Genomic DNA, 10,353 nt, shown 5'->3' with positions numbered 1-10,353 from the left:
GCTCCATCTCCAGGGAGAACCGGGCACAAACATGGCCACAGAAGAGAGGAAGGCAGGTGAGCCGAAGAACTCCCTCGACCGCCCGCTGCTTGGACCAGTTAATGGCCTTTTTGGGAAGGCCCAGGAACAGTCCTACGAGGAGGTGCTCCAATCTGCCTGCTCCCTCCGCACCGGGTGACCGAAGATCAAGAGCGTGGGACTGAAGTGCAGCCAAAAATTGAGCAGCCAATTCAAATAATGAAAGAGGGGCTGCAACCTCTCGCATTCTGTGTAAACACAGCCCAGTGTAGCTCTTGTCTGAAGACAACCAAATGTTAATCAGAAAATAAGCAACCACTCAAATTTACAAGGAGACAAAATCCAGTCCAATGTTGAACAGTTTATTTATAGTTAGTGACAGTCTCACAGCTCTTTGTACAAAAAGTCACACAACCCATCCCTGAAGGACAGGGTCTCCCCCACAATTATATAAACACAAGTACTGAACACAATAAGCTTCAGTCACTCTCCCCCAGGCTGTGCTTGTCAAACAGGTACTCTCCTATGCCATTCTCAGGGGCTCCCAGTCTCTTCAAGTTGGTGATGTGATCTCCAAGCTTCTTGATCATCTTCACTTGCTCATCCAAGTAGTGGGTCTCCAGGAAGTCACACAACTGAAAGAAAGAAACAAAAAAGGTGAAACTAGTTATGGCCAGTAGCAGATATCAAGGAACATGATCTCCCCCCCAACCACTCCCCCAACCCTAGAGTTGGGATTTTAATCCTCTTGGACTGGAGGATAGTCAAGTGGTGTAATTGAGATGATGTAAATTTGCTCCAATGAACCAGTAATTCCTGTACAATAGATGCTAAGAACACCAACAGCTTTATTCTCAATGTCCACATTAGGCCAACTGTCCAGTCCTCTCCCCAACCCACTTAAGGACCCAGGAGAGAGACACCAACACAAAGCAATTGGGCATGGGGAATATTGAATAGGCTCAAGGACAGCAAGGTTCCACCACCTCCAACACACCCAAAAACCCACATTAAGAACTTACATGAGGGTCGGTGTGCCCAGTGGAGAGTTTGTGCAGATCCAGCAGACTCTGGTTGACATTCTTCTCCATCTGTAGAGCTCTCTGCATCGCCTCCAGACCATTGCTCCACTCATCCTGCTCTGGTTTCTGAAGGGGAAAGTCACAGTTCACTTACAATGAATTAAACAAAAATACACAAGACAGCACAAGGAAAACAGGGGTGAAATGCAGCCAGAATTCCATGTTACCATGAACCAATGTGTCACAGGAATATAGAATTACTGCATTAAGCCACCAGAACCATGGAATCAAATTGGAACCAATTGCTTTAGAAAGTATTGGAAACAAGGGGATCCCAACAGAAGGCCACTCATTTATTGAATCCAACCTTGATGTCCTCCAAGATGATTCGGCCTCCACGCCGATTCTGGAATTTCATCAATTTCTCAGCATCCTCGTGTTTCTCATGTGACTGCTCCTTGAGGAACTCGGCAAAGTGACGCAGGGCAACATCATCCCGGTCAAAGTAATAGGACTGTGGAGAGAATTTTAAACAGCTTCAGCAGACCTAGATCTTCATATACAATGCAAGATTATATTTACTCCTAGTTAGCTAGTGAGTTCTTAATCTTGCAAAAATAGATAGAACCATAGAAGATAGGAGCAGTAGTAGGCCATTCGGCCCCTTGAGCCTGTTCCAACGTTTAGTGAGATCATGGCTGATCATCCAAACAAGTACCCGGTCCCTGGCTTCTCCCTTGATCCTGAAGATACCATTGGTTAACTAGCAAAATGCAATTCACTTCACTAATCTGAACATGTTGGCCAGCTTCTCCTCCCAAGAACCAGGATGAAACAGTCAACCAACAAATAAAAACTATAAACTACAGTTCAGGATTATATTTCATGACCAGTCAAACTAAACTCTACTGCTGGATAAGTAGTCCCTCCTCTATTTCCTGTCATTCAGATGAGATGTTAAACAGAGGCCCTGTCTGTCCTCAGGTGGATGTGAAAGATCTCAAGGCACTACTTCAGAGAACAGGGGAGTTCTCTCCAGATTCCCAGGCCAATATTTATCCCTCAACCAAAACAGATGATCTGATGAGTCTCATTGTTTGTGCAAGCTTACTGTGCACAAATTGGCTGCTGCATTTCCCACATAACAGGTGGCTTCATTGACTACCTCCCAAAGTGCCTTGTAGCCAAAGAGATCTAGGCACAGTGAACAAGGCTTCAACACCAGGATTCCCAGAACTTCACTTCCAGTTAAAAAGAAAGCTAGTGAGGACCTGCCATCATGTCACTCACTACAGTCACCCCACTGAAACTGAACTTTGTTTCATATCAACAAGCACCAACAGTCACTTGACCAGGTTTGTGCTCTTCTGTTACAAACTCAGGCAGCAGCTGAGCTAGTTCCATATATTAAACCTGCTCAACAGAGTGCAGCTGCTACAAGGAGCAGGCCATCAACACAACAAGCTCACCCTGAAGTACTCACTGCTCAAACATTGCTTCCCCAGGTAAGGAAGTCAAGAGAAATATAGTTGAAAGCCAGTTCATGGAACTACAGAATGTCCAGCTTTTAAGAATACAGCAACAAGGAATACAAGACTCACCATGGAAAGATAAACATAGGAGGAATAGAGCTCCATGTTAATTTGCTTGTTGACAGCATCCTCACAGTCCTTGTGGTAGTTCTGACGTACTTGGGAGGCCATCTTCACTATTTCCTGTTATACTATTACTGCTCACTAGCACCTAGAAAGTTCAAAAACTAACCCTTTCTAACTCAAGCTCTTGTATTTATACTACTGGGACAGCCTGCATTCAAACAAGGAATGACATCACCAATGACGATTGACAATCCCTGAGAGCCAATCAGGAATCTTTCCTGAATCCAGGCACCAATTAACAAAGGAGAGGGGGTGTGGGGGAGGAGGGGGGGAGACCCAGAGCCAATCAGAGCTATGGAAAACCGGCAGGTTTGGGAGATCATCTCGGTGATGTCACTGCTTTTGGGTTCCTTGACCTTCTTCAAATCGGAAAGTCTCTCGTTGTTTGATGCTCTCATTTGAATTAAATGACAATTTGCTGCTTTTCAAAAGCTCAAGGTGCTGAGAATCATCCTTCGCTATCGATGAATTTTCCTACAATCGTTCCTTCATCGTCGCTGGGTCAAAATCCTGGAACTCACTGCCTAACAGCATTGTGGGAGTACCTTCACCGCACGGAGTTCAAGAAGGCAGCTCACCCCCACCTTCTCCAGTGCGACTCGCGCCGAGCAATACATTCTGGCCGTTGACAGCGACGCCCACATCCCGTGAATTAATATTCTAAAAATGGAATAAATTGATTGGAAACATCTTTGTGTGTTATGGAACATACACCAGAGTATTATTCATTTCACATTTTCAGATTCTGTAGAACCGGGACCCATGAGGCTTGACATTCCATTAAATATTTCTCCCCATCACACAATCCCTTCGGATGTAAAGACAGAAATTTCTCTTCCAGAAAAAACAGGCAAGTTCCCGATGGCGGGGAGTCCAGAACCAGGGGTCACAGCCTAAGGATAAGTGGGAAGCCATTTAGGACTGAGATGAGGAGGAATTTCTTCACCCAGAGAGTGGTGAACCTGTGACATTCTCTGCCACACAGGGCAGTTGAGGAAAATTCATTAAATATATTCAAGAAGGATTTGAATATATTTCTTGAGGCTAAAGGGATCAAGGGATATGGGGAGAAAGCAGGGACAGGGTACTGAATTTGGATGATCAGCCACGATCTCATTAAATGGCTGAACAGGCTCGAGTTGCCGAATGGCCGACTGATGCTCCAATCTTCTATGTTTCTCTGTGTATTTTCTAGCCCGTCACTCGGGGAGCTGCTACCAGGGCTGTGCTTCTTTGTAGTCAGACTGTAGGAAATGTATCGGCACGGAGCGGGGTGAACGTCGACCTCATAGATTTTGTGAGATGCAAACAGTTACCATTAGTGTCGTTCTGAGCTCAGTGCGGGGAGTGCTTGCAGCCGAACCGCACCCGAGTTCAACGTGTTAAATTGGTATAGAACCTCGGTTAGACTACACTTGGAGTACGGTGCACGGTTCTGGTCTCCATAGAATCATAGAATAGTGCAGCACAGAAGGAGGCCATTCGGCCCATCGAGTCTGTCCCGGCTCGTTCAAAGAGCAATCCAGTTAGTCCCACTCCCCCGCTCTTTCCCCAGGAACCTGGAACTTTTTTCTACTTCAAGTATTTATCCAATTCCCTTTTGAAGGCCACTATTGAATCTGTATCCACCGCCCCATCAGGCAGCGCATTCCCAATCCTAACCACTCCTTGTGTAACAACGTTTTTCCTCCTGTCGCCTCTGGTTCTTTTGCTAATCATCTTAAATCTGTGTCCTCTGGTTATCGACCCTTCAGCCATTGGAAACAGTTTCTCTTTATTTACTCTATCGAAACCCTTCATGATTTTAAACGCCTCTATCAAATCTCCTCTTAGCCTTTTCTGCTCTAAGGAGAATATTACAAAAAGGATATAGAGGCACTGGAGAAGGTGCACATTTGATTTACAAGAATGATAGCAGAACTGAGAGGTTATATCGATCAGGAATGACTGAACAAGCTGGGGCTCTTTTCTCTAGAAATAAGAAGGCTGAAGGGTGACCTAATGGAGGTCTTTAAAATTATGAAGGTGTTTTGATAAGGTAGATGGAAAGAAAATGCTTTCACTTGTGGGGGAGTCCAGAACTGAGGGCCATAAATATAAGATAGTCACTAATAAATCTAACAGGGGATTCAGGAGCAACTTCTTCAGTGGTGAGAACGTGGAACTCGCTACCACATAGGAGTAGTTGAGGCGAAGAGCAGAGATGCATTTAAGGGGAAGTTTGGAAAGAAGGGAATAGAAGGATATGCTGATCGGATTAGATGAAGAAGGGCGGGAGGAGGCTCGTGTGGAGCATAAACACCGGCACGGAGCAGTCGGGCCGAATGGCCAGTTTCTGTGCTGTAAATTCGATGTAATTCTTAAAACACGGGCGCCTGTAAAGTTTTTCACATCGAGTGAGCTGAAGACTTTGTTTTGTCTGAAACATGAAGCCATGAAACCCGTCAGCACGCAAACCCATCCCGACTCGTAGAATTGCGGCTCATTATCGTGTGAAATGTGGGGACTCAGATACCCCAGAAATGCCTCCGAGAGATGCAAAGACATCAACGTGGAATGGCTGAAGATGGCAATTTCATTGCACCCGCTGCAGTTCTCAGCTAAGTTCCTAAATTAGCTTGTAAACACTGGCGTGTTGCAGCTGCAGCATCATCAATGGATGAATCCATTCCTGGGGGTGAAGGACACAAATGGAGATGCAGTCGGATTTGGAAAGGATGATTGCTATTTGGTATGAACTGCACAATGGGCCTGAATACCAATCAATACATTTATGGAGGAGCTGCCGGTATTGGGTTTATACATTGATGGAACAGGCAGGGAGGGGGAAGAGAGTTTCAGGAGAAGTATCTATTTAACTTGGGGGTTTCACTTTGTGCATTTAATGAAATACATTTACTCCTTCCGGAAGGATTATATTTTGTGGGAATACAGTTCCGCACGTATTCCTCGTCCTCCAATACCTTACCCAAGACCATGAGTGTTGGCAGGTTAGTCAAACATGGTGGGGGAGGGGGAAGGAGAGTGGTCCCAGAACAAAGCTCAGTAGGGTACTCACAGTTTCCCAGTAAGATATTTTCAAATTCTCTACCCCAAAGGGCTGTGGATGCTGAACTATTAACTATATTCAAGGCTCAGATAGATTTTTAGATTGTAGTGTGATCAAGGGATATGGAGATCGGGCTGGAAAGTAGAGGTGAGATTGAAGATCAGCCATGATTTTATTGAATGGTGGAGCAGGCTCAAAGGCCGCATGGCCTACTCCTGCTTCTAATTATGTTATGTGGATAGCAAGCCGATATGGCAATTGTTGATTCTCCTCCACCACCACATCAATTGTAATCCCCTTATCACGAGCTCAGTGAGCTCCAACATTGCTGGTCTGTGCAGCAGTTATTTGTTTCTCTGCCCAGAAAGGCTATAGCAGCAGTGGTGAGTTTGTTAACGGAGTTACCCCCGCTAATGACTGATGGGGATCTGTAGCAGTTTACTGAATACAAACTGCTCTTCCCCAGGGAAAATATAATTCTTAGAAAATGCAAAACCAGAGCTTTCGCTTCATTGGACTGAAATGACAGAACACAGTCACAGCAAATCATCCTTGTGTTTATTATAACTTGTATTTCATTGTAATGGCTAAATTATAACTCTCCAAGCTCTCAAGGGCAGGGGGAATATTCATCACCATGGCAGCAAGTACTTCTATTTAACTGCCTAGAGCCCAAGCTTTGGAATACCCTCCCTAAACCTCTGCCTCCTTTAAGACTCTAAAACCTACTTCTTACCAAGCTTCAGGGGTCCCTGGTCCCATTAGCTCATTTGGCTCAACACACCTTTGTACATTAAGCTGTTGTATTACAGCATTGCAGTTTGCTTGCAACACAAGATCGACAAATTTCTTAGAAATACATAGAATATCAAAGTTAAATAGATCAAAATTACCCTGCCAAAATAATAAATAGAACTGTTCCCATTGGTGGGAGGGTCGAGAACCAGAGGACACAGATTTAAGGCGATTGGAAGGGGGCCCAAAGACAACATGAGGAAAAACTGAACGCAGCGAGTGGTTAGGATGTGGAATGCACTGCCTGAGGGTGATGGTGGCAGACTCAATCTCTGTTTCCAAAAGGGAATTAGACAAGTACCTGAAGGATAAAATGGCAGGGCTCCACAGAAAGGGTAGGGTATAGTACTAGCCAAAGTGCTCCTGCAGAGAGCCAGCATGGGCTCGACAGGCCGAATGGCCTCTTGTGCTGTAACCATTCTATGACCAAATCCCATGACAACACTGCTGCACAGCCCAGTGTAATACTGGAAGTGTAACCAAGTTATGTTAACTGGAACAAAAACCACTAAAATTTACAAGGAGACAAAATCCAGTCAAATATAGAACAGTTTATTTACAGTTAGTGACATTTCACATTAAGAGCCCAGGTCTCTCAGCTCTTGCACAAAGTCACAAGCCATCATTCCCTACAGGACAGGCATCTCGCACACAATTATAAATACAAGTACTAAACACAATAGGCTTCATCCCTGCAGTCACTCTTCCCCCAGGGTGTGCTTGTCAAACAGGTACTCCCCCATGCCATTCTCAGGGGCTCCCAGTCTCTTCAAGTTGGTGATGTGATCTCCAAGCTTCTTGATCATCTTCACTTGCTCATCCAAGTAGTGGGTCTCCAGGAAGTCACACAACTGGAAAAAGAGGGAAACTAGTTATGTCCAGCAGCAGATTTGAAGGAACATCCTAGCTTCCCAAAAGAGTTCAATCCACTTGGACTGCAGGATAGTGTTGTGGTGCAATTGAGATTAATGGAATTACTGCATCATTAGATTAAACTTCCTGCAGAATAGGGGCATAGATCCTAAAATCACTGGGACACATTCACTGGTCAATGTCCACAGTAGGCCAACCTCCCACCACTCAAAAACCTAAAAGGCACCAACACAAAGCTATTGGGCATGAAGATCTTTTGAATAGGCTCACGGTACTACCACCACCTCCAACTTAACAAATGCCCACATTACAGCTTCAAGAACTTACATGAGGGTCAGTCCTAACAGTGGCGAGTTTGTGCAGATCCAGCAGACTCTGGTTGACATTCTTCTCCAGCTGCAGAGCTCTCTGCATCGCCTCCAGACCATTGCTCCACTCATCCTGCTCTGGTTTCTGGAAAGGGAAATTCAGACAATTCACTGTACAATGGAATAAACAAACAAACAAAGTATTGAAGGAAATTAGGGGTGCAAATATCTAATGTTACCATGAACCAATGTGTTGGAAGAAAATAGAACTGCAGCATTAAGCCAACACAACTACTGGAGTCAAATAACAGATGTAGTTAAGGGGAAGCTAGATAAGTACTAGGGAGAGGTGTATAGAAGGATATGCAGATAGGGCTAGATGAAGCACAGTGGGGGGTGGCTCGTGGAGTATAAACTCTGTCATAGACCCACTTGGCCAAATGGCCTGTTTGTTATAAATTGGAACCAATGGCTTTAGAAAGTATTTGAAACAATCAGTCTACGGGGACCCAGACAGAAGGTCACTCATTTATTGAGCCAAACCTTGATGTCCTCCAAGATGATTCGGCCTCCACGCCGATTCTGGAATTTCATCAGTTTCTCAGCGTGCTCCCGTTCCTCGTGCGACTGCTCCTTGAAGAACTCGGCAAAGTGACGCAGGGCAACATCATCCCGGTCAAAGTAGAAGGACTATGGAGAGATCAGAAAAGTCGTTGGGTATCCCATGGCAGATCTATCATGGGTATTGTACATAAAGCCAACCTGGATTTTGCTTTAATTCAAAGGGTTCAATTCTCACTGAACTTGTGGTACATGGAAACTAGCACCGGCCTACTTACTTCACTAACCTGGTAGCAAGTGGACAATCTTACCCCTAGCAATAGGGAAACTGGCCAATGGAAATGGCAAAAGAACCAGAGGCTACAGGAAGAAACTCAAGTGCATGCACTGCCTGAAAGGATGGTGGGAGCAGATTAAATAGTAACTTGCAAATATTGGCCCAGATCTATTGCCAAGGGGCACTAGAAACAAACCCATTAAAGTAGAGTCTAGTCACAGTACACAATTCATGTAGTACATCAAAGAGGAGAAACTAGTCTGAATCTTACTGGCTACATTCATCCCATGGAACTAAAATTACCACAAGCAGCATTAATTTGGCACCTTCAACACTAATCAAGGCATTTCAGAGGAGAACCACATACCAAGGAATAAAGGTTCATAAACCTTCAGAATTTGAAGTGCTTGGTCAAGGTCAAGAAGTAGGAAAGCAGAGGAGTTAAGGGAGAGTTCCCGAGTAGGGTCAAAGTGGCTGACGGATTTACCACCAGTACGGCAAAGGGAGTTAGCGAAAAGACAGAAGGGCACAAACTGAGAGTTAAAACTAAGGTTAATATTAGGAACAGGAGTGGGCCATTCAGCCACTCGAGCCTGCTCCACCATTCAATTTGATCATGGCTGACCTGTAGCTTTACTCCATCCCCCTTGAGGCACTTACCCAAGAAAAGCATCTGTCTTGAAAGCTCCAATTGTCCCAGCATCCACAGCTGGGGGGAAAAGCAGGTAAAGAAAAAAAAAAAAAAAAAAAAAAAAGTGTTCCGGATCTCCACCACCCTTGTGAAAAAGTGCCTCCTGACTTCCCTCCTAAAAAGGGCTATTTCTAATTTTAAGATTACATCCCTTTATTGCAAAAGCAAAGTAGGGAAAGGCCATGGAGTGATGTAGAAGTGAGGATAACAATTCTGATTTCCACACATTGGAATACACTCTGCATTCAAATATAAACTTCAACAACACACTCAAGAGCCCAGGAAAGAGAGTCATTAAGATACTCAGAATATGGTTCAGTTACTGCAAGGACCAGAGAGGCAGTTTGTTAATGGACACACAAAATGATAAATTGCATTATATTTTAGCTTTAAAAAATGAATTTACTGTGCATAGATTGAGGGGTGGGCTAGACACAGCACAGAATTTAGTAAAGTAACATTACATAGTCTCCATTGTGAAGTGGTCAGAAATACAAGACTCACCATGGAGAGATAAACATAGGAGGAATAGAGCTCCATGTTGATCTGCTTGTTGACAGCATCCTCACAGTCCTTGTGGTAGTTCTGACACACTTGAGAAGCCATCCTAATTATTATTTTTTGCTAAATCTAAACTTTGTTGAAGTAAGAAGCTGGAATTTAACCAACCCCCCAAACTCCTACTATTTATACCGCTGGATAATCCAGGGCGTGGCCGCCTAGATGATGAGTGACATTCCTCAATACCCAATCAGAAGTGGCAGCCTCTCTCAGAGCACCAATCAAGTAAAGGGAGGAGGGGAGATGACTCCCAGAGCCAATCAGAACTTTGAGTGCATAATTGGGCTGGAGAACCAAATTTTAATTTGATTATTAAGGTTTATTTGGAGTTTTATTGGTTTATTTACAGTTTTATAGGTTATTTACAGTTTTTATTTGTCTAAATTTATGGGTTCACAAAAAAGAGGATCAGAACTTTGAAAAATGAGTGTCATTGGCTGACAGGGCAATAAGGACCCCAAGGGCAGGGGATGGTAGCCTAGTGGTTAAGTTACTGAACTAGTCATCCAGAGGCCTTGAACTAATGATCTGAAAGACCTG

At 44.3% G+C, this 10,353-nt stretch overlaps 1 protein-coding gene across 3 annotated transcripts; it reads right to left on the bottom strand.

The window, feature by feature from the left end:
* Positions 1-407: 407 nt before the first annotated feature.
* Positions 408-9,946, bottom strand: LOC147081216 (ferritin heavy chain B-like). Of its 3 annotated transcripts, none has more exons than XM_085980900.1 (4): positions 9,757-9,931; positions 1,408-1,554; positions 1,041-1,166; positions 408-653 (listed from the first exon to the last, which is right to left on the bottom strand). In XM_085980900.1, the coding sequence occupies exons 1-4, from the start codon at positions 9,856-9,858 to the stop codon at positions 498-500; spliced, it is 531 nt and encodes a 176-aa protein (XP_085837026.1). In that variant the 5' UTR covers positions 9,859-9,931; the 3' UTR covers positions 408-497. The 3 variants fall into 3 exon arrangements, with proteins under 3 accessions (XP_085837026.1, XP_085837025.1, XP_085837027.1); XM_085980899.1 differs by lacking the exon at positions 9,757-9,931 and adding an exon at positions 2,642-2,802; XM_085980901.1 differs by lacking the exons at positions 408-653; positions 1,041-1,166; positions 1,408-1,554 and adding exons at positions 7,074-7,393; positions 7,743-7,868; positions 8,267-8,413 and having other exon boundaries at positions 9,757-9,946.
* Between the last annotated feature and the right edge of the window lie 407 nt (positions 9,947-10,353).

The sequence above is a fragment of the Somniosus microcephalus genome, unplaced genomic scaffold (assembly GCF_052327205.1).
Source record: "Somniosus microcephalus isolate GS21.2 unplaced genomic scaffold, FLI_Smic_1.0 scaffold672, whole genome shotgun sequence".
Classification (NCBI taxonomy): domain Eukaryota; kingdom Metazoa; phylum Chordata; class Chondrichthyes; order Squaliformes; family Somniosidae; genus Somniosus; species Somniosus microcephalus.
Note: the sequence above shows the minus strand (reverse complement) of the source record. Positions and strands in the feature narration are given on the sequence as shown.

Excerpts from the sequence above, each read along its gene's own strand:
- LOC147081216 (XM_085980900.1), bottom strand. The coding sequence starts at position 9,858 with ATGGCTTCTCAAGTGTGTCAGAACTACCACAAGGACTGTGAGGATGCT. Across the intron at positions 1,555-9,756 it reads CCTATGTTTATCTCTCCATG|TCCTATTACTTTGACCGGGA; the intron begins GTGAGTCTTGTA and ends TTCTCTCCACAG. Across the intron at positions 1,167-1,407 it reads TCATCTTGGAGGACATCAAG|AAACCAGAGCAGGATGAGTG; the intron begins GTTGGATTCAAT and ends TTTCCCCTTCAG.